Source organism: Myxocyprinus asiaticus, chromosome 14, assembly GCF_019703515.2.
Source record: "Myxocyprinus asiaticus isolate MX2 ecotype Aquarium Trade chromosome 14, UBuf_Myxa_2, whole genome shotgun sequence".
NCBI classification, from domain to species: domain Eukaryota; kingdom Metazoa; phylum Chordata; class Actinopteri; order Cypriniformes; family Catostomidae; genus Myxocyprinus; species Myxocyprinus asiaticus.
Window position 1 is genome coordinate 44,597,512 of NC_059357.1, and position 25,439 is coordinate 44,622,950.

General features: G+C 39.8%; 1 protein-coding gene across 1 annotated transcript in view; it reads right to left on the bottom strand.

Annotated features, from left to right (window-relative positions):
- LOC127451538 (kelch-like protein 20) overlaps nt 1-14,683 on the bottom strand; it is a 29,030-nt gene extending 14,347 nt beyond the window's left edge. Inside the window, exons 1-5 of the mRNA XM_051716280.1 lie at nt 14,584-14,683; nt 13,553-13,839; nt 6,466-6,792; nt 2,430-2,573; nt 322-508 (exon numbers count right to left, since the gene is read on the bottom strand). Of these exons, the coding sequence (XP_051572240.1) occupies nt 322-508; nt 2,430-2,573; nt 6,466-6,792; nt 13,553-13,822 (928 nt within the window). The 5' untranslated portion in view covers nt 13,823-13,839; nt 14,584-14,683. The remainder of the gene's footprint in view (nt 1-321; nt 509-2,429; nt 2,574-6,465; nt 6,793-13,552; nt 13,840-14,583) is intronic.
- Nucleotides 14,684-25,439: the final 10,756 nt, after the last annotated feature.

Consider the following 25,439-nt stretch of genomic DNA (forward strand, 5'->3'; position numbering starts at 1 on the left):
TGTACCTAAATCTCAACATGTTCACATACTTTGATAACTTGTTTTTAATGCTACAATAATTTTATACATTTAATAAATACTTTGTAATACTTTGAAATCCACGAATAACTTTGCTTTTTGTTTATTTAAGAAATATATAATTATTTCAGAAATGAAGGCATTTTCTTTCAGTACACTAGCACTTGGCTTTGTACTCGAGGAATGATGCAAACACATCAACGCAGAACTATAAATTCAAACCATCACGTTTGCCACTTTGCAGAGACTATGGCGTAGGTTCGACGCAGAAGTATAAACCGGCTTTAAATCCCCTGTGGTCACCTGTTGCTCGTCGTGGGCGAGCTCTGGGGCCGTACAGCTCTCCTCTGCGGTCCTGCAGCAGTAAATAATCCTTTGCTTCAGAGATGAGCTTCTGGCACTTGAGCGATTCCTTCACCACATCCAGAGTCTCGATGACATCATGGATATAGTATGGACTGATGAGAGGCAGCCTGATGTGCTCTAGAACCTACACAACACAATGACAGTCAGTCAGCACTAGTAATAGGCTACAGTATCGTATATCCACCTTTACCATCAAGATATTCACAATTTTGCTTAATTTCATATTGGCAGTAAAATCAGTAAAATTGTGATTATGGGCTTTTTTTGTTGTTGTGTTTTTTTACACCTTAATTTGTGGTGCAGTCCAAATGGTGCAGGACGACTTATGCACCAGGTGAAAGGTTTAGAAAATTCCCTAATGCTTAGAATGTGCAGTAGCAATAGTGATGCTTGTCTTAGAAAACGCCTCTAACTACAACCACAAGTATCACCACTACATTACCATGAGACATGCAGTGAGCCTTACTTAAGTGCTGTAACTAAGGTGAAGTCTTTAAATAACTTCATAGCAACAGATAATGTGTAAACACAGCAATCCGATCTCATCTCATCAATGCACACACATGGAGACAAGAGGAAGCCTCGTCACGTGACTATTTTCTTCATAATCATATCTTGTATGGAGCATGTGACCTTTCACAGATTTAATTAATCAAAACACACAATGGCGGCTGATCCCAGATATATGCTGGAGCTCCATCAACCACCTGCTTCACTGAGCACTGTGCTTAACATAATACATCCCACTAACACTGAAACAACACAGCACAGACTAATAAACATTCTATGAGGCCCTATTGTTGTTTTTTATTTTTAGGATAGTGTATTAAGTTAAAATAGTTGTTTAACTTTTAAAAAATGCATCTTGAAAGAAATTCCCGCATTCTTTTCCCTTCTAGCTGTTTTTGTAGACTATGAAGAGTCTTGTGTGAACACAGGGCGTGCTGAGTGACTCCAGCCAGGTCTCCTAAGCAACCAAATTGGCCCGGTTGCTAGGGAGGGTAGAGTCACATGGGGTAACCTCCTCGTGGTCGCTATAATGTGGTTCGTTCTCGGTGGGGCGCGTGGTGAGTTGAGCGTTGACAAAATATCCACACGTGCTATGTCTCCATGGCAACACGCTCAACAAGCCACGTGATAAGATGCGCAGGTTAATGGTCTCAGACGCGGAGGCAACTTGGATTCATCCTCCGCCACCCGGACTGAGGCGAATCACTACGCGACCACGAAGACTTAAAAGCACATTGGGAATTGGGCATTCCAAATTGGGTGAAAAAAATTATAATAAATAAATAAATAAAAAATAGTGAAAGTAACAGCATTTCCACATCTACAAAGTGACGAGAACTTACAGGATTGTGACTAAACAGCTGTGTGGCCACAAGAAAGCCACTTGTTAGTGAGGCTAATCAGAAGAAATAACTTCAGTTTGTTAGGGAGCATAAAGATTGGACTGTGGAGCAATGGAAAAAGGTCATGTGGTCTGATAAGTCCAGATTTACCCTTTTCCAAAGCGATAGGTGCGTCAGGGTAAGAAGGGAAGTGCAACTCTGGATGGAAATACCCATCAATGCAACTCTGGATGGAAATAAATGTGACGTTGCATAAGTTTGTTGAAACAATGCCATGACAAATGCGTGCAGTAATCTAAGCTAAAGACAGTCCAACTAAATATTAGAGTATGCAACTGAAACAATGAGGCAGTGTATAATACATTTCATTGTGTATGTATCGTTTATTTCAATGGAACCTAAGACCCTAATGTAAACCTTATGTCCCAATTTAAGTAAGACATCTCAAACAACAGGTGCAACCTTAACCAGGACCACCCAGAACACCCTTGCAACCACATAGCAAATAGCTAACAATCACCCGGATCAACCTAGCAACCACCAGAACCACAATGCAATGTCCAAATGACCAAACAACCACTCAGAAGACCTTTAGCAACCACATAACAATGCCCTGGTAACCACAATAGTATTGTGGCAGTGAGTTTTGCACAGGCGAGCGCCACCACACTGATAAATGACTTAATAAGTGACCTTTTCAAAGCTCTGTCTGCGTGAGGAGTTCTTCTCCAGCCACAGCATGGATGCTTCAAACACTGTCTCCTCCTTTGGCACATTCAGATGGTCACTGGATATGATCTCAGTCAGTTTATCAGCACAAAGAGACAGAAACTCCTCCTGAGAGGGGAACAAATGGGGGAAAAATGGGTTAATTAATTGTCATGGGAAATCACATTTAATTTCAATTTCAATTTTTTTGATATTATGCTATATATTTTGTTATATATGACTTATTTTAAAATAATGTGATGATAAAAAAAACATCCTAAAAAGCACATAAAGTAATCCATGTGACTCCAGTGGTTTAATCCATGTCTTCTGAAGTGATTCATTCAGTTTTGGGTGAGAACAGACCAAAATATAACTCCTTTTTCTAAATCTTACAGAAATCTTGACAGCAGTCTCCTTGGCGCTCATGATTTCAAGATCGAATATACTTCTTAGCGTCATCTAGCGCACTGCGCTAGGGTTGCCACAGTGTACAGTGTTACTGGTTTTACAAGGGACAACACCGGTGTGAAATTTGTTCCGGGTAAAAGGTGGAAACATTATGAATGGAACTTCCAATATCAATACAATAGCCGAACGAATAAAATAGCAATTAAGAGTTTGCGACCCATTATAAATGAACCTAAATAACGCATTGAAAGCCAGATATTCTTTACCAACTGTGATGAGGAAGAGGGCTGTGTACCCTCACAGCCTGGCCCCCAATCGGGCTAATCAGCCGAGGAGAGGGATAAAGACGAGCCAGAGGCGTCAGTTCGGGAGAGAGAGAGCCACACACAGCTGCCGTGTGTGTTTGTGTTTATTTAAGTTTTACATTAGTCAAGTCAAGTCAAAATGTATTTCTAGAGCACATTTAAAAGCAATAGAGTTGCACCAAAGTGCTGTACAGTAAAATTTAAAACGTATTAAAGAAAAAATCCAGGAGCAAATACGCAAGTGACAACATTAATAAACAACATGCGGCATACAAAATATACAGCGCAATAAACAGAATACAGTCTGTATAACTAAAACATAAAACACTTAATTATCAAAAGACAGAGAATACAGATAAGATTTAAGAACAGATTTAAAACTAGCAAGTGATGGAGCAGAGTTCACGTGAAAGGGCAGGCTGTTCCAAAGTTTGGGAGAAGGCCCGACCACCCTTAGTTTTACAGTGACGATGGACAGATAAGTGCTCTTTGGGGAGAGTAAGGAATCAAAGGTCACTGATGTACTTCGGGGTGACACCAGATAATGCCTTGTATACATAGACAGCAATTTTAAAATCCATTCTATAATTTACAGGAAGCCAATGTAAAGTTGCTAAAACGGGAGAAATACGATCCCTCTTTTTTGTGACGGTAAGAAGTCTAGCTGCCGCATTTTGAACAATTTGAAGACGAGAAATAGCAGTTTGAAGCAGAGCGATGTACAGGGAATTACAGTAATCCAAACGTGATGTTATAAGAGCACGGATTACAGTATCCAGATCTTTAGTAGAAAGAAACTGTTTTAATTTAGCGAAAGATCTTAGATGAAAGAAACTACCCTTTCCCACTGCACTAATTTGTTTATCAAAAATGAATGACGAATCAAAAATAACCTCAAGATTTTTCACTTGTGATTGAACGCTGGAGGAAATAGAACCCAATTGCAAGGCAGATGGAGGCCTGGGGGGGTTCTAAAATCTAAATTTCACTTTTACTTTCATTTAACTGCAAAAAATTATTTGCCATCCAACATTTAATATCCTCAAAACAGTCACAGAGCACATCAAAAGGACAACCACTGTCAGTTTTAACTGGTAGATAAAATTGTGTCTCATCAGCATAGCAAGTGGTGGCTCAGTGGTTAAAGGCTCTGGGTTACTGACCAGAAGATCAGGGTTCAAGCCCCAACACTGCCAAGATGCCACTGTTGGGCCCTTGAGCAAGGCCCTTGACCCTATCTGCTCCAGGGGTGCCGTATCATGGCTGACCCTGCACTCTGACCCCAGCTTAGCTGGGATATGTGAAAACAAAGAAATTTCACTGTATATATGAAAAATTTATAATGTGTGACAATAATGAAGGCTTTCTTCTCTTCTTCAACGGTAAGAAATCTTGTATTTATGAAAAACAGCACCCAAGGGGAGCATGTATAGCGAAAAGAGAAGAGGGCCCAAAATGGGCCCCTGAGGCACACCGCACGATAAGGGAGCCGATGAAGAGGAATACTTCCTAATGCTCACTGAGAAAGTTCGGTCTTTGAGGTAGGAGGCCAACCACTGCAGGGCGACACCCCGAATGCCCACCACACAATCCAAACGATGTAACAATGTTATAATAAATTGTACTGAATGCAGCGCTGAGATCCAACAAGACAAGCACAACATGCAATCCAGTATCGAGTGCTTGTAACAGGTCATTACTGACCTTCAGCAGTGCAGTTTCAATACTGTGGAAAGATCTGAAACCAGACTGAAATGTATCTAAAATATTAAATGTGCTAAGATAAGAATTCAACTGACAATACACTACTCTCTCCAAGAGCTTAGAGATAAAAGGTAGTTTAGAAATAGGTCTAAAATTATTAAGGACAGATGGGTCAAGATGAGGTTTCTTAAGCAGAGGGTGAACAGCAGCATGTTTAAAACTGGCAGGTACAAAACATTTACTAGAGAGCTGTTAATAATAGCTGTTACAGATGGGCTCACGGTTTCAAACACTTCCTTAACAAGACGAGCTGGAATAACATCTGTCTCACAGCTGGAACATTTAGCCTTAGAAACAAGATCAGCTAGCTGGGCAGAGGTGACTGGTTGAAAAACAAGTTAACAAACCAGTTGGTGAACATCATAGTAGGATCAAATTTTGATGGCTTGATCTCCAGGATTTTATTGTCAAAAAATGTTAGAAAGTTCTCACAGGTTTCCCGAGAAGGAACAGGACAAGGAACTGATAGGGGATTTAGCACTGAGTCAATTGTCTTAAAAAAATACTCTAAGCCTGTTTGCATTTTCAGTGATAAGGTTGGAGGAAATTTGACTTGGCCTCTTTCACTGAACTTTGATAACTGGTTAAGCATGCAATTAGTGATTCATATGAGACCTGGAGTTTATCTTTTTTCCACTTTTGCTCAGCCTTACGCCACTCCTGTCTGAGAGGACGGGTATTATCATTTAACCAAGGCTGAGCAATGCCCTTTCCCTTAACTTTCCTGGGTTTAAGGGGAGCAACAGAGTCTAAAGGAACAGAACATGATTTAGTTAAATCCTCCATCTCTTCAGTGTCCATACCGTTAAAAACTGCGTCTGCAAAATGAGCTTGATAATACTCTGAGAATAAACTGGCAGTGGAAGTGTGAATGAAACGAGAATAGCTCACAGGCTGTGAGCTAGTAGGAGTGGGAGAAGAACAGACAGATTCAAACACAGTTGGCAAATGGTCTGAAATAGCAGCATCAATCACCTTCAGGTTGGTTACAGGAAAACCATGTGACAACACCAGATCTAGTGTTTGCCCCAAATGATGAGTCGGGCTAGAAACTAATTGTGAAAAGTTCAGGGATTCAATGAGGCATAAAAATCTTTCACCAAAGGTTTGGATGGACAACAAAGGTGATTGTTAAAGTCCCCAAGAATCAACAGTCCAGCAAGACACAATATTAGTCAATAAAATTGATCAATAAAGTCCTTGTTAAATTTAGGAGGCCTGTATACCAGTGCCTTTACTTTGATGGTCCAGCTGGTTTAATTGCTTTTTCGTTTCATATGAAGTGCAATTTGAATTTAATTTTCAATGCAATATCACTAAAACGAGAATATTCACCGATCCCTCAGCCGGGGGTTTGATGATGTAATTGGATATTGTGAGATACATTTGGGGCATACATATCTGGGATGGCCTTGAGTCCTCAATGAATATGGATTTTCATTCTCTTTCTAATACTGAAAACTGCACATGGTCCTGCTGTGAGAACGGAGCATGACTTTAAGAGTGGATGTGCAATGTGACGCTCAAGTGGTTGAGTTCACCTGTTGGCAGACGCTGCTGAAGTGCTGTTGGATGTATTCCATGCTGCAGCGCTCCAGCTCACGGCATGAGTGCGCCTCGGCGAAGCAGTGGATGCCCACGCAGTTCATCTCATCCATCTGCCGCTCCATGAACCTGCAACAGGCCTCACGCACTGCCATCACATCCAGCAGGTTAGCGGCCGCCAGCAGTGCCTGCACGTTAGCTTTGGAGATCACCACTTCTGCCGTGTAAGCGTAGCTCACCAACATGCCAATCATCTGAGGCTCCACCCCGTTGATGACCACCCGCTCCTGCCGTGACTCCATCAGGTCAGTGGAGAACATGGCCTGTAAAGGAAGAGCACAGGTGAACAACATGAAGCTTTCACCATTCAAATCTTCATGGGGTGTTCACACTGACCAGCACTCAACAGTATGATTTTTTTTTTCTGCTGGCCAGGTCAGTGCGATTAATTAAATCGTTGCGAGTCTCAGTCGGCAGGGGGCAGTGAGCGCAGCTCCAGCTGTACAGGCGACAAACTGACAGCTTTTCAAAGACAGCTGGACAGAGCAGAGTGCAGGGGTCTCGAGACGTGTTTTTAAAAGCTTCAAATTACATATAACTTGACCAGAAGTCCTAAAAACACATCATTTATGGCTGAAGACACTGAAAACCAGTAAAACACAAAGGAAACGCAGTGACGCAAATACATAAACAAAAATAATGCAGATGGATGCAAGAAAACGTCCCGTGAGAATAGCCCTTTAGTCTACCTTGGAGAGATTTACAAACTTAATTGCAGACTAGATTGCTGTGGAATATAGTCCAGTAATATGCTTATGTTCAATGATTTAAAAATAAACAATATATTAGCTGTGTCCCAAATGATGCACTATACATTATGCACTTACAATATATACTATGCACTCAGCCATGTAATGTTTGAATTTCAAAGTGTAGTATCGTCGCAAATGGAACACTTAACGTTTTTCGTTTTTTTTTTAATATGCATTCTGCTTTACATGCTTTACATAAGCATTCTGCGTTTAACAGTTGACAGAAGTGACATTTCAAGTGCATGAGATGTGTTGCTGCTAGCTTTAGCGAGTTAGACAACCTCAATTCTACACTTGTATCTCAAAAAATGTAAATATTTACACAGTGTGGGATGATGGTAAAGCAATTAACTCACATTTGTAAGGTGCTGTCTCCACTGAAGTTTCACTAGCTGCTACATTCTCCATCATTTACAATTGTTTTGTCAGACCAGCATCACAGCCAAGTAACTTCCGCTACAAACAGCAAGCCACAAGCGCTGAGTGCACGAAGTGTCCATCATTCCACACTTCGTTTTGATGGTTGAAAAAGTGCATCATTCGGGTATTTAAAGTGCACTTCTTTTTGTTGCATTTTCTGTGATAACATACTTCTCACACTACTTACACTACAAAATGACGTAGAATTGTGCAGAAGTGTGCAGTCTGGGATGCACTTATTGACATTTAAAAGCCACTTTTTATATTGTGACAGTAGTTCAGTTATTTTCGCAGTAGTGTAGCTACTTTTTGGAGCAAACAGTCATTTATCAAACTCGCTTACCTAAACCATCCTCTCTTTCATGTGAAGTTAATTTATTTTCACAATAGTGTAGCTACTTTTTCCAATAAGTATCATGTAAAATGACAAAACATATTGCTTTTGGTCACATTGTATTGTGCACGCAGCAGCCGAGCAAACAGAGGCATTTATCAAACTTGCTTACCTAAACCGTCCTCGCTTTCATGTGAAGTGAATCAGTTAATTCGGATGGCAGTCAACCGGTTTAACCAATTCACTAATAATGTAGCGCTTGGAAGTACAATTCATTGTAGTGAATCGGTTTGTTAGAACTATTTATGTAAATTAACCAGTTCCAATAAACGATTCACTGGAGACCATGCATAAAAGTCACTGCATCTTCAGTTTTTGAGGAAAAACATACAGTTCTGCTGGTGGATATCTTGTAGAGGTAGACCGATATATTAGTTTTACCGATTAATCGTTATGATAGTTGCTTTTTGGAACTATCGGTTATCAGCAAAAACCTATGTCGATAGTTGCAGATAGTTTTTCCATCATTTTGCCATAAGAGTACCCAGTGTGTTTTGGGCTTGTTTATACTTAAAAGTCCTGCATTATGCACCAAATCTTCATTCTTTTCTGGTTATTATTGAGATTTTGGTTGATCAAAAAACTGCATCTGGGATTTTTAGGGCCCAAGCACTGAAAGTGCAAAGGCCCTATTGTTCTTCTAAGGATTATTATTTGGGCCCAAGCACTGAAAGTGCGAAGACCCTATTGTTCTTCTAAGGATTATTATTTGGGCCCAACCACTGACAGTGCGAAGGTCCCATTGCTCTTCTAAGGATTATTATTATTATTATTATTCTTTTCAAGGTTTTGGGTGCTTTTGGGGCACTTAACATGTTTAAAAACTAATGAAATGTTGCACAGACTTGTTGACCATTAGGGCTGGGCAAAAGTCGTAGGGGGGGGGGCTCTGTTGTAGCACGCCCTTGAACATTGGCGTGTAAAATTGGTACATATATATTTCTCATCATGTCGAACAACTTTCATAATTATAGTTATTAGCTCCGCCCAACAGGAAGTCGGCCATTTTGGATTTTTTGAAAATGGCAGGCTCTGAACTTTTAAATATTCCTCCTAGGGGATTCATGTGACTGTCACCAAATTTAGGCAACAGTATGCCAAGACAGTGAAGATGCTAAATTGCAAACAGATTTTTGATATATCGAACAGTGTTGCCATGGTGAGACAATAGATTAATGGCAAAAAATGCTAAACGAGAAGTGTCTCATATCTTCTGCATGCATTGTGTGATTTAGATCAAAATTGAGCCGTATGACTTAGGGGCTGATCACATAGATGTGGCTATTGTGAGTCATGGTCATAGTGCCACCACCTGGCAGCAGGAAGTGTGGCACTTAAAACAGACTTTAAAAAAGTCCTCTTAAATTTATCCAAATCACTTCAAAATTGTTTAGAGTAATGATAGGTCACCGCTGATGTTAAATTGTGAAGGGATTCTTGATATCTTAAATCTGGTTGCCATGGCAACACATTTAATGTTCTTTTTCTTTTCTTTGTATATTCATGTGTTTTTGAGACACTTGTCTTGCTTAATACCTCATGAAATTTTGCACACACATCAGAGTTGTCAGCCATTAGGCCTGGGCAGAATGTGTGTGGGGGGGGTTCTGTAGCACTCCCTTGAACATGGGCATGTAAGTGGGGCCTCTTGGTATATATATTGTTCTCATCAAGCTGGACAACTTTCATAAATACAGTCATTAGCTCCACCCAATAGGAAGTCAGCCATATTGGATTTTTTTGATAATTGCAGGCTCTGAACTTTTAAATACTCCTCCTAGGGGATTCATGTGACTGTCACCAAATTATGGCAACATTATGCCAAGACATTGAAGACGCTAAATTGTGAACAGATTTATGATAAATCAAATGGTGTTGCCATGGCGAGGCAATAAATTAATGGCAAAAAAAATGGGAAACAGGATGCGTCTCCTATCTTCTGCGTGCATTGTTTGATTTAGATCAAAATTGAGCTGCATGTTTGGTAATGGGGGCTGATCACAAGGATGTGGCTACTGTGGGTCACGGTCATAGCGCCTCCAACTGGAAGCAGGAAATGTAGCACTTTCAACAGACTTTGAATTAGTTCTAGACCTTTGAAATAGTTACCCAAATTGCTTCAAAATTGTTTAGAATAACGTCAAGATACAGCTGATGTAAAATTATGAAGGGTTACTTGATATTTTAAATCTTTTGCCATGGCAACTCATTAAAAGTTATTCTTTTCTTTTCATATTCATGTGTTTTTGAGGCACTTGTCTTGCTTTCTTCTACAAAATGCATGTGTCCATCATGCATTGTTTGACCCATGGGCGTGTAGGGCGGGCTCTCCAGTGCCACCTTTAACATGGGCATGTAACGGGCACTCTGTAGCACCCCGTTTTTCACCTACAGTCACCAAACTTTGTAGATAAATTGTTCTTAACAAGCCGGACAACTTTCATAATAACAGTCATTAGCTCCACCCAACAGGAAGTCGGCTGTTTTGGATTATTTGAAAATTGCAGGCTCTGAACTTTGAAATACTCCTTCACCCCTGTCACATCAAATTTACTCAGACTAGTGTCAAATTTAATAAGGTAAGGGGATTATTGATATCTTACATTATATTTTCAAGTCAAATAACATTATTCTTATTTGGACTATTCATTAGACTATTCGGACTATTCAATTTGGACCTTGAATAGTCCAAATAAGAATAATGTTATTTGACTTGAAAATATAATGTAAGATTATTGATATCTTATATTATATTTTCAAGTCAAATAATATTATTCTTATTTGGAGTATTCAAGGGTTTACACTTGCCGTAATTACATATTTATTACATTTGCCACACACATCAAAGTTGTTAACCATTATGTCTGAGCAGAAGGTAAGACATGGTGTCTTACTTGTTTACTCAACCAAATGCATGTGTCATCATGCATTGTTTTCCGAAAGCCACTGGGTGGAAATGGACCCATGGTGCTTTGGCCCCTCATCGCTGCTTGCAGCTATATTATTTATTTTGGACCCTTTGTCTTTGCCCGACATAGTAAAAATTTTTGTTTTGATATTCTAGAAATTGATTTTAAAAACTTTCGGCCAATTAATCGGTTATCGGCCTTTCCCATGATCTTAGTTATCTGTATCTGCAAAATCCACTATCGGCCGAACTCTAATATCTAGTTCACATGCTACTAAGTGTCTCAACAAAAAAAAATCTCCGATATCTCTAAATGATTTTATGCTACATATTTACCTGGCAAGATTTGACAAATCCAGTTCTTCCTCGAAGGCTCTGATTGTATAAACTCTGTACTAAGGCTGAGCGATATGGCCAAAAATATTATCACAATATTTTTTTTTCATATCGATATTTATCACGAGTAGGCCTGTCCTGATTATTAAATAATCGTCTGATTGCAGTTATTTGATCTAACTATTATTGTGCACTTCAAATTCCAATCACATTTAAATGCCCAAATAAGGGGATTTTAAACTTATATATAAATGCCATGAACGGCGCTTTTGTATGTCATTCAGATAAACTCTGGTCGTCATTGAGCCACACCGCATATGTCAACGAGAGCAGCTCCTGTCCGGAAGAGCATGTGAAGCGCTTCTCAAAAGCACTGATGCGCTCACCATCAGCAGAGACTCGCGCCAAACTCTGGCAAAAATATAAACGAACAAAGACAAACTTTGATAGTGAATGCAAAGTGCTCCAGTTTCACTTTAATTTTATGATCCTGTAATGGCAAATGTTTCTGGTCAAAGTGGGTTCATTCACGCATTGTTAATGACACAGAGGAGGAGACGCATGCTTACTCTATTTCTGCGGAGTGATAAAATGATGAGATTAAATCTCAAACGTTTTGCTTCATGAAAAATACGAGTTCATTGGTTAGCATTACAATGAAGTGTGAAAGTGAAGAAATTAGAACAGAAATATTTTACTATTGCTTAATGTAATATATTATATAAATATAAAAAAATATATTTTGTATTATATTTTTTTCATAAAAAACAACAAAAACTACAGTGTAAATGTAAAATTGACAAAAGAGAGACATATTTTATGTATTTAGAAATATTTTGATATTGAAAATATGTTTGTCATTCATATAGTTTTAAAGCCTTAAAAATAAATAATATATCCCTCTTTATTATTTGATTTATAAATTTCAAGTGTAAATATGTAAAAATTACTTCTTAAGGTGTATGAAGCACACATGCACCTTAAGAAATATGACAATTTATATGACAATCGTGAAAGCCCTAAAAGAGACAATTAATCGTCATAGCCCACAAACAGACAATTAATCATCATAATCACAATTATTTGTTTGACAATTAATCACCAGACAAATTTCATAATCATGACAACCCTAATCCCGATATACATTTCATACCATTAATGGGGGTGGAACTGCATTCCACATGTTTGTTAGACCTCAAGAATGAAATAAACTCTAGAGGGTAAGCTACCTTTAAAGTACACTCAGGATTTAATCCTACATAAGGTGTGTGACCTCTTTTTGATGAAATGAGGTGGCGGTAATGCACCATAAACTGGATTGCCAACCATCAATAAACATTAATAGAATAAGATACACTTTCTTGCCTGTGACAGCGCTATGGATCATGAATTTTTTTACTAAATAGTACATAAATAAACAGCTAGCAGCTACCGAGCCTCATTACTGGTTTCAATGACAGCAGGGCTATGTAGCCACTAGCCTGCTAATAATTCTTAACAGGCTGATTTCATGACTGTGATTCAGACTGTGCGTATAGCTCTCCTGAACTACTCACGTTTATAGCAACACGCACCTGATCTGATCGTTTATATAGAACATAGGCTAAAAATGGAAAATTACTCAAAAGTTCATCATCGAAATTAAAAATGTTTTTTTTTTTCAAATAAATATCTATATCATTTTATCGCTCAGCCCTACACTGTACCTTGCAATCACAATTTTGTTTCCAGCCAATCAGATTAGAGCTTGCCAGATTACGCAAGTTGTGTGTATAATATGCAGAAGACTGTCAGTAAACGGACTGTGGGCGGTCAGTGTGTGTGCCATCTAAAAGCCAAATTATACCTCGCACGTCTGCGTTGCTAATCACTCCACGCACAGTATGCGTGATGCAAATTGCTTCATCAGCACAGTGGCGCAGCTTGACAGTGTGCCGTCTAGATTTTCTTGACTCGCACACGCTGTCCTCATCTGTGCGTGTCGTCTGCACATACACTGGCCATTGACTGTACTAAAAGAGTATCACAAAACACTATCATGTTCGCTCGAGTCAGAAGAGTATACTCACAAAGGCAATGTGGTCGGTCGGGTGCGATCTGATACGGAACGTGCAAAAACGAAGTATACCTGGGCCTTAAGGTTGAGACAAGGCACTGATTAACCTGCTATGAATCTGTTGACGAACTGCCTTATTACAAACACTGATAATTACCTGAAAGTAAGAGCTGAAGGAGGCCAACACGATACGGTGACAGGGAAACTCCTGCCCTCCACAGCACAGAGTCACGTCACAGAAGGCGTTATTGAGCCGTAAGCTGTTCAAGCCTTCCAGCACTTTGTTGGGATGCCGAGCCTCCACAAACACATAGTCTTCACTGTCAAGAGAGGAGAACGGGAACCCAGAGTCCTCCACACAGGGCGATGGAGGCAGCGTGGAGGTGGATGGGGAGGTAGCTGACAGATTCACGGCCATGATTTCCATCTCAACACTCAATCAGGCTGACAAAACAATGGAGAATCTCATAAAAATACTTGTCATAAAAATGTTAACCCAAAATCTTTATATGGAATTAAAACAACTTTATGTTATGTAACTACCCATGGACAAATTATAGCAGTGTGCACAATAAAACTACCTCACACCTTGAGTGATATATGCAAACTTAGGAATTTAAGAAAATACAAATATTAACAAATATATATATATATATATATATATATATATATATATATATATAAAAATATTATGCATAATGTGTATTACGTTATATGTCAAATATAACATACACAATAGGTTATAAATAATACATACATTTGAAACCTAAATATCTTTATTTATAAATATAAAATATATTAAACATATAAATATATGATGAAAGCAGTTCTTACAATAATATCATTAATACATTAATGTCAGTCAGAAAACACTTTCAAAAATAAACTGACACATGTATAGTATGTAACCAGTCAAAATCAAATCAAATGTCGGTTAATAAACTATTCTTAATTACTACAGAGGAAGTACATCGTTCATGTTGGTGCTGTGTATATAAAAGAGATAATGAGAGTCAACACAAAATAAACTCACATTGTTTGTTACTGTAATGCATGTAAAGGGGAAGTTGACTGATTAAAGCAGTTACATATCTCCATTAATCTACACGAATGATGAGTGACAATTGAGCCAAAGCCACTGGAAGCGACAATCGCACACATATGAATACAACAGCAGCATGATCTTACCAAAAAACATGTTTGAGTTCGTGTAACAGCTCAAAATCTTCATATCTTCACCTCCAACTGTTTATGAAGAGTCGTGACGCCATGTCTTCTTCTTTAAAATACACTAAAGCGCCTGTATGAAAACATCGAGCATCAGCGCCACCTGCTGACCTGGAGGAGGATTGTTTTAAAAAGTCTGGCACTTTTGGTCTGGTGAACAAAGAAAACTACAACTAAAATTAATAATAATAATAAAGTCACATAGAACATGCACATATTGAAATTATATTTTCATTCTTCTTGCATAATTTGACAAAATGACAGCTCGATGGAGATGACAATAAACATATTCTGTATAAGGGATATTTACCCAGATTTTTCTTCACATATTTCATCTCATGCATGCATAGGCCTAGTCTTTATTGACACTGTAAGTTTATTGACACTGAAAAACTATCAGGAGGAGAATTGTTAGTCGTGGTGAAAATAACGCAACAACTGAGGAACAGTTGTAATTTGTGTAAAGATTTATATCAATCATTTTCACACGATAATATAATAAAATACAATATTATGTGGAAACTTTAAAGTATTATGGTTGTACATTGTATTCCACGCCTCCTTTGCACTTGCAAATTTAAACAAAAACAGTTCAAAAAATTACTGTGATTTCAGGAGTTATTAAATATACTGTATATAACTTTATATATGTGTGTGTGTAACTTCTATTATACAAACAATTTTTATTTATATTACATTTTATTCCTAAGATACTGATGTTTATTTCTAGTATCTTGATGTTAAATTGTGTACATTTTACACTTCATTTTGTGTACAGTTTTGACACTTCAGAGATAAACTCTACAACAGACTCAATCTCTGGATTAATTATTGATAATAAAAAGGTAATGAAATAGTGATGTCACAAACCCATCTTTGGGTAAAACAATAACATCTATACATAAAAGGCATATGAAGTGGTTAAATAAAATACAGTTTTAATATAACCTGTAATCTAATGAGCTGTCATTTTGTCAAGTTATGCAAGCAGCGTAGTGGGCTAAAGCACAGAACTGTTAAGCAGAAGGTTCGATTCACACAGCCACCACCATGAGCAAGGCACATTGCTCCAGGACTACAGGCTTACTACAGGTTGTCCCTATATTAAGTGCACTGTAAGTCACTTTGGATAGAAGCATCTGCCAAATGCATAAATGTAAAGTAAATATAAGAAACAGATCATGGAGTCTATGATTAAGGGCCAGCACAGGGCAGATTCAGCAGCACTTTTGTTGCCATGTTTACTTAACTATCATCCACTTACTTATCATACACTTATCATAAATTACTTTTAGACATTTGGCAGACATTTTAACCAAAGCATCTTACAGTGCATTCAGGGTATACATTGAATCAGTTTGTATGTTCTCTGGGAATCAAACCCATGATCTTGGCATTGCAAGCACCATGCTCTACCAGTTAAGCTACAAGAACGCTTGCATGACTTACAGTAGCTCAAATGAATAATTTTACTGTTAGCATCAACACCCTATGGGGAGATTAATTTAGTAAAAGTTAATTTGAGAGGAAAAGGGGCTGCCCAAAACATATTTCATAAGCACTCAGAAAAAAAAGACTGTGACAGTTTTCATAGCAGGCATTGATTTCAATCAAGAAAGAGGGGCATATCTTTAACTTTAACACCAAATTCGCAGAGATGTCCATATGCAAATGATAACATAATACAAATCTACTGCATGTTATAGATCCTTAGCCATAACAGTCACTTACAAAGCATTTTTTCAGGTTTTTCTGGTATTTTGACTCATATATGTTACAGTGGAGTCCCTCTATGTACTCATTAACTGAATTTCCACTATTGAGCCAAATGAGGGTGTGTTAGTGCATGCCAGGGTCACGTTTGTTCCCACCGTCACTTCCGGGGCTTCAGTGGCCTTCTCTGGGCTTTTTCAGGGCCAATGGCCTTTGGCCCGCCGATTACCTTTGGGCCAAACAAGGCCAACTCGGGATTTAGACAGGGTCAATGTCAAAGGCAGAGTTTTGCCGAACTTGCCAGGTTGTGTTTCCAGTGCACAATGGTACAGGTTCGGGAAAAAATAAAAACTAATTGTGGACACAGTACAAATCCTTTAAAACGCACAATGGACTAAGTGAAAGAACTTTCCATGGTTCAAGATCATGGCGCTGTTGGTGGACCACTCGGGACACCTTGGCAGTTACAGTCAGTGAGTTGTCAATGCAAACTTATCTTGCTAGCTAGCTAATGTTTACATTCGATATAAACTCGATATTATCGCTGATTGCATCTTTACAAAAAAGAGTGCCAAAAGTATAAGCGTGAAAAAAAGGAAGTCAGAAGAATATAGATCAAATGTACTTTGTGTTAATAGAAAATTACAGATTTACAACACATTAATTACACTTATGCAAAGTACTGAAGTATTGCTAATACTTTTTTCGCACGCTTGTGTGACTGTGTGTGTGTGCAGATGAATTCACTCTGACAGCAGGGGGATGGTCACTCAGGTTTACTCTTTATTGGACCTGGGACAAAATAACCAAAGGCTGGTTTAGATACAGTGGCCCAATGCTGCTCATTCATCACCAGTGAGAGATATGATGCTCTGCTATGAAAAGTATACAGTTTCACATGTGTGTCCTGCATTTCCTCATTACTAATTATAGCGAAACAGAATCACATTTTAATACAAAAGCAACAATGACACACTATGGCCCCGATTTACTAAAGGTTTGCATGTATAAAAGCATGTGCAAACTTGATAGCATGCTAAAAAAAAGTCCGAGCTGATCTACTAACCTAGTCTTTTAAAGCAAAATAGCACGTCTTGGCAATTTTTGTGTTTCCCCAACATGAATATGCAATTTAGAGGCGTGCCTCCAAATGCACTAAACAAAGGGTGGTCTAGATGCAAATGAATCAAATTGCACCACAAATTGATTTATCGAACCTGAAAGTCATTTCAGAATCAGAAACTACAAGAGGCAAATTAATATGAATGAAAGGTATTAATCTGATTTGCACTGTGCATCAAGCTGTCATTGAGAGTGTTTGCATGCACGTTCTTACACCAGTTATGCTTAATAAGACAACAACGTGTGCAATCATGTAAATGCAATAAACTGCGTTCCTTTATCGGTGTAAAGGCCATAAATGGCTCATGAATAACACGGTCGACACAGGTAGATTTTTGCCCATTATGCTGAATTCCTGTGCCATGTAAACACCTTACACGGCCTCCGTGGCTGTGAGGACAGACATGGACTGGGGAACAGCCTCCATGGCTGTGAGGACTGACATGGAATGGGGAACAGCCTCCATGGCTGTGAGCACAGGCAGTGACAGGGGAATGACCTCCGTGGTCATGGGCACTGGCAGGGGAACGAACTCCGTGGTCGTGAGCACAGGCAGTGACAGGGAAGGACCTCCGAGGTCATGGGCACTAACAGGGGCAGGGAAACAGCCTCCGTGGCTGTGAGCACATGCAGTGACAGGGGAAAAGCTTCCGTGGCTGTGAGCACAGGCATTGACAGGGGAACAACCTTCATGGTCCTGGGCACTGGCAGTGGCAGGGGAACGACCTCCTTGGTCATGAGCACAGGCAGTGACAGGGTAACGTCCTCCGTGATCGTGGACACTTGGCAATGACAGGGAAACGACCTCCGTGGCCATGAGCACTGACAGTGGCAGGAGAATGGCCTCCATGGTTGTAGGCACTAGCAGTGGCAGGGGAACGTCTCTGTGGCCGTGGACGTTGTCAGCAGCATGGGAAAAGCCTTCATGGCCGTGGATGCTGGCTGCGGCAGGGGAACAGCCTCAATGACCGTTGGTGCTGGCAGCAGCAGGGGAACAGCCTTAATGGCCATGGACATTGTCAGAGGCAGGGGAACAGCCTTCATGGCCATGGATGCTGGCTGCAGCAGGGGAATGTTCTCAGTGACCATGGGTGCTGGCAGCAGCAGGGGAACAGCCTCTGTAGCCATGGATGCTGACAGTGGCAGGGGAATGTCCTTCATGGCTGTGGACGATGGCAGCGGCAGGGGAATGGCCTCAGTGACCATGGGCGCTGGCAGCAGCAGGGGAACGGCATCCGTGGCCGCTGGCAGCGGCAGGGAGACAGCCTCCGTGGCCATGGACATTGTCAGCGGCAGGGGAACGGCCTTCATGGCCATGGATGCTGGTTGCGGCAGGGGAACATCCTCAATGACCGTTGGTGCTGGCAGCAGCAGGGGAACAGCCTTAATGGCCATGGACATTGTCAGAGGCAGGGGAACAGCCTTCATGGCCATGGATGCTGGCTGCAGCAGGGGAATGGCTTCAGTGACCGTGGGTGCTGGCAACAGCAGGGGAACAGCCTCTGTAGCCATGGATGCTGACAGTGGCAGGGGAACGTCCTTCATGGCTGTGGACGATGGCAGCGGCAGGGGAATGGCCTCAGTGACCATGGGCACCGGCAGCAGCAGGGGAACGGCATCCATGGCCGCTTGCAGCGGCAGGGAGACAGCCTCTGTGGCCATGGACATTGTCAGAGGCAGGGGAACGGCCTTCATGGCCATGGATGCTGTTGCGGCAGGGGAACGGATTAAGTGACCATGGGTGCTGGCAGCAGTTTATTGTGTGGCTTCTCAGACATCGTTATTTCCTACACAAGAACAACAAATTCAATCTATCAACAGGATCAGTTGTTCAGTCAACACCAAAACATGTAATGTAAGTTATAGCATTTAGATTGTTATTAGATTATGTATTTAAACTAACCATTATAAAGCTAGATTGAGTTTACTACACACTCATCTCCCACAAAATAATTGTATATTATCCGAAAACGGCAGCATGACATTCTCATTGCCTGAGTCCTGTAATACATGAGCATCCTGCTGTCTGGACCTCCTCCTGTATCTGCAGTAAGTGCATAATCGCGGTACAACAAACTCTTCAGGTTCTGACTAGACTCAATGCATGCTTTCAAATAAACATAATTATCTACAGTTCTCAAAACATGTCCAACTTTACAGCTGTGAAGGCGCTAATAGGCTACAGAGCTTTTCATGTTAGTCTGCTCAGGTTTCTCCATCGATGGAGAAAGACTCAACAAAATAACTAAAATGCTTCAATATCTGCGATAATCATAATCATTAACAGATAGGTGAGGAAGAACAATATCGCCTCTTAGTAAACTTTAATTCTGCATTAGTACATAACATAACGATTGTTTACGCTTAACCGGAAGTTCTGCCCACATCGCCCGCAAAGCGTCATAGGACTCAGGAATATTGTGGATAGATAACATTTATATAAATGAAACATGAAAAAAGGGACAACCCCAACCATGTGACAAATGGCGTGATCACGGCATGTGTGAGCAAATTACACGTGCTCAATAGCTCAATCTTAATTACAGCTCCAATTTAACACAGAATACAGACATAAACACATACCTGGGACAAACACAACCAAAGGCTAGTTAAGATACAGTGGCCCAATGCTGCTCAGTGATCTTTACAATAAAACAAACAGAGATTCAAAGTTTGCATGCAGGATAATTACACATTTAAAAACTCTCGGTTTTATCACCACAAATATCATACTTTTGACACGACTGACAGAATCAGAATGCTAGATAACAGAAATACACTATTCTGTGACTTAGGCATCAAACTCACACTTGAAAACAAATGTAATTAATGTGATTTAAAAAAAAAATATTTTACAACAGAGCAATCATTGGAGCTACTCTACAGTGGGTCACGTAGTCCATCTAGCATAAGCTATGTATGCAAATATATGCAAATACAGAGGCGCAACAACCAATGGTGAGATGTCCCCATTTTGGCACAAATTTAACAGTAATTTTGAATTCTGTTACATACACCCCCCTTAATTTCTGCTAAATTGGGCTAGAACTAGCATATGTAACAAACAGAATAGACAGAAATACAAATAGATAGGACAAGAAGAAAAAAAAATGCCATGAATGCAAGAACTCTACAGTAGGGGATGTTGGATCAGATTCAATCTCTTCCAAGGAAGTGTGTAATACTGGAAAGGTACCAGGTCCCACGCTTATCACAGACTATTGACCTTTTTCAGTGACATCACTTTTCCTCCACAGCCGCTATATTTGTGACCATCACCAGGAGGAAACAATGGTGGTGAATGGAAAAACAACTGTAAAACAATCAAGAAAAACAAAGAAAATGATTCTGAGTTGTGCAAAGTCCCAGGAAAGGTGTATACAGGTCCACCACAAATATTGGCAGATTTTATTCACAATTGCGAGTCTGTTGTGTCACCGGCGAGTGCAAATGCCTACCGGTACATCACTGTAAACATCTCTCATTTAGAAGTTTTAAATGCTTGTGTTGTTTTCTTCTCTGATATGGTCAAAATATTACAAAATGTCTGTGATGATCCCGTCTGTATGAATGTAAGAGCTGCTTTAACTCATGAAGAATACACACAAAGCAACTGAGGCATATTAGTGTTTTACAATGTAGTCTGGTGGTGTGAATAAATCTGTGCTTCATAATATTATGATGTTCTGTTTATTGACTATCATTAGTATATACGCATTAAATATATCATATATATTCACATTATAGTGCTTTTTTATTTATTACAACGTATTAAAATTATCACATACCTTTATTCAGCCTGGGTGTTATGAATAACACTGTTCTATGTGCACTTCCAGTTTAATTGTATCTGAACTGATGGTTTTGCAAATTTAATTGACATGTGTACAGATTACTGACGTCTAAATAAATAAAGACCCACAAGTATTTTTATCCGTGTTCTTCCCCCCTCTTCATCGTGTCACGGATGTGCAGAGAATGAGAGGCTCAGGACCCAAATGCAGAGTAAAAAAAACCAAAGGATTTATTAATGTAACAAAAAGGGTAAAAACAAATCAAAACTCCCACAAGGGAAAACAAACAAACACAAACTACCCTGTAGGTGAAAATAGTAAAGTATTTAATCCAGGCTAGGGCAGAGGTTATGGGGAAAAGGACTGACTGGACTGCACAGAAAAGGGAACAACATGAACCGACCAACAAGACTAGACCGACTGGAACATTCAAGACTGACTGGAAAACAAGACGAATTAGCACTGGACAGCAAACACAAGGGAATAAAATAGGGAGAGAAATCAACAGGTTAACAAGACAGGGCAGATGTGACTAAAAAACTAATAATGGGCAAACGAGGTGGCGGGGTATGATGTAAGACAGAGAGATGTGCGGCAATGCAGAAACAAAACAAAGCCACATGCTCTCACAAGACACAAAACACCTGAATGGCAAGAGCGCACATTGCCAAGGCAATATACACTCATGCCAACCAACAAACAAGATGAGGGAGTACGTAGCAACACCAAACAAAGTGATGCCACACATTCTCACACTAAACAAAACCTAAGCGTACATCAGGCACCCGTTGAAGGCAAGGCAAACACCACGCGATGCACACAACAGGTGACAAAAATAAGACAGGACACCTGTGCGAGAGTTTGGCCTCGCACAAACCTGAAACTTCAGACCGAAGTGACCGAACCTCAGCACAACGTGAAGACAGCTCACAAAACGAGCGCAACGTGTGATCGTGGTCGTGAGCGGCAGACATAGATTATTGACACAAGTGCCTGCCGCAAAGACAAGCGCAATGCACTCATGCCATTACAAGACAAGACATGGAACATGAGTGTCCGGATTCCGACACCAAAACCGAAACCGAACCAAACAGAAGGGTCAGGATCCAGACACCATGCTCCAGACATGAAACAAGACCAACCGAAGAGTGCACGGCAGGGAAATCAACCAAAACCATGCGCTCACACCAAGACAGACAACAAAACACAAGACAGACATGGGACAATGATGTCACAGTCCTGTCAGACAGAAACCCAGACTGACAGAGTGACAGGACCGTGACACATTGCTGCTGTCACATCCTCTGCCATTTCTCAACCCTCACAATTACCTTAATTTTGACTGTGATGATTCTCAGGTGTTTCTCATCAGCTTAATCAGTAGGGATGTGTGAGACTAGTCCACTAGTCGACTAAACGGTTCTGATGCTGCTAGTCGTCACTGGAATTACTGGTCGGTTTATTTTTTTCTCTATTAAATTGTTCAAAATGTTTACACATTTACCTTTGGCTTTATATTTTTACAGAGGCTGCATTTAAATTACTGTCATGTGTAGGGCTTTACTGGTTGTTTAGATCAGTGTTACTATCAGAAATAATTAATAATTATTTCTTTAGTTATTAATTAATATTTAAATTAATTAATTGAATCTAACTCATTAAAACCTCACATGGGGCTCCAGTAAATGTAGTGTGCTACGTTTAGGAGCAAGTTTGGTTATTAGCAATAATTAATAATTATCAAAGATAATTATTAATTATTAAAATCAATAGAACATTGATGAGAATCAATGTTAGCTTTTTTAATCCTTTAAAATCAACAATTATCAAAGATAATCGTTAATTGTTAACATCGATGAAACATTAATTAAAATTAACACTAGCTTATTGATCATTCAAATTCAACAATCATTAAAGATAATTATCAATTATCAAAAATCAATAGAATATTAATGAGGATTAAAATTGACGGGGCACCACCCTGGAATCAGGGACTAATAACCAAATAGTAAAACAGTCTCAATATTAGATTGTTTTCATAGAAAAATCGACATCCGAAGAATATCAATTTTCAGGGAATAAAAACAATGAATGAAGGTTTGAATCTGAGCACTGACATCCCGTCAGCATGACACAGGCGTATGCAAAACAAACCAAAACACTTCTCTTTGTAATATAAACTAAGTTTATTTATGCAGTAATATCAAATAATTAATACAATGCAGTCAATAAACTTCCGACTTACAACTACAAACTAAACAGTGATATGATTAGATATGGAAATAAAAATAATCCTATAACACATAAGGTGTGTGTGTGTGTGTGTGTGTGTGTGTGTGTGTGTGTGGTTAGTACGAGAGAGAGAGAGAGAGAATTAAGTGACGGCCCTAAAGCCGATTTCGCGATCGTGGGAGAGAAAGCAGCTGTTAGTTTATCACTCAGAGACGTGGTGGATGGCTCGTAAAAGTCCCGCGTTCTTTGACTCTTTAATGGATAACTCAGTTTGCCGGTTTCACCCGTGATGGCGAAAATGCACAACAGTCCAATTTGGTTGGACCACAATAAAGCAAAACAAATTCGTGATAATTAATACCCTGAGTATTAATAATGAGCGGACATGGCGGTCCGTAAACTGTACAAGCAAAAACCTTGAAACACAAGAATAACATACTATAATATTCTATCTCTGCCCAGACATAAACCTCTTACTTGAATCACATGAGGACAGAATGTGTGTTCATCCGTCCTTTAATTCCGACCCAGTTCCTTGGTGGCCGTTTCCTCACTCTGTTGGTGGGCACGGCTGTTGATTCTCGGTGGGCTGGCGGAGAACTCAGAAATGTCGACTTGATTGAAGATGGAAGAGAAATCTTTAATCTCTTCACTTCTGCAGGCAAACGGATGAAAATGCGGATTGCTCGGCAGTCTCCTTCAGATCCGTTAGAGTGTTCGGTTGAACACAGAGTAATCTAAACTCGTCCAACAAGATGGAGATTGTATGGCTACAGTTTCAAGTCGGACGTTACTTCCTTGTGCCATGAGGTTGCACCTGAGAGCAGCGATGAGCTGCGTCTACACACTGCAAACAAAGTTGCTGGAAGCAAATCCCGGAAGCATTTCAGAGATATTTCTACTCCTGATGATGTCATGGTTTGCGGGACGTTCTGTTGTGTGCCTCGTCCAATAGGAGTTGAGAGTTCGATCCTTTAGTGAGCAAGGCTTCATGGGATTTGTAGTCTGTTTTGGACTCCCTTTGTTTGATTTTGGCGCGATTTTTATCAGTATAATTTACGACTTGGAATGTGGGGGCCTGAGTTAGGTTTTTACGACTGTGTTAGGCCTGCCTTTGTCTTCTATCTGAATACATGAGGCCCAACACATGTTAATGTAACATATTTTAAATAGAATTAATAATACAAATATTATTTTAAAAAGAGGATATCTGGAGCAGATACAAAACTTAATTTCACCTCAGGCTGCACGTGCTTCTTCCCTTTCTCACTCGTGGCGTGCGCAGGAAAATGTCCTCTCACTAGACAAGCAAACTCAGCAAAGTTAAGAAGCTATGAAATCACTTCGGTGGTGGTGTGGGAATAGGATTTACAAATGTTTGAAAGTCCCTATGGATGTTTACACATTTGAGTCTTTACATCTGTGCATGCTTGTATGTAAATTTTCCACTGAGCAGGCTTTTTCAAGCACAGGATAGCCGTCTCAGGTGAGTCTCCCTCATTTTCTTCAAGGACTTCATTTCCCATAATGCACTGCCCTCATCACTCCCATCTGTTTCCAATCCTCCTCACCTGCCCTCCATTTCATCATAAGTCATTGTATGTATAAATACCCTCTAGTTCTGTTCATCCTTTGTCAGTCCTTGAAGTGTTACGTTGTGTTTTTGAAGTGTTGCGTTGAGTTTAAGAAGTGTCACTTTGTTAGTTTGTATGTTTAGCGTTTGTTCCACTCCAGTGTTTTTTCCACTCCAGCGATTATAATTAAAGGTTAGAAAGATTCTACTCCTGCATCTACTCTCTTCCTCTTCCACTCCTAGACACCAACGTTACAGAAGGACTGACCCACAACAAAGAAATATGGATTTACTTACCAGTTCCTCCCAACATCCTCCTCTACTCCAGCGATCCCTCTAATCCTCTCCCACTCATCCAGACCCAGACAAATCATGGAGATTAC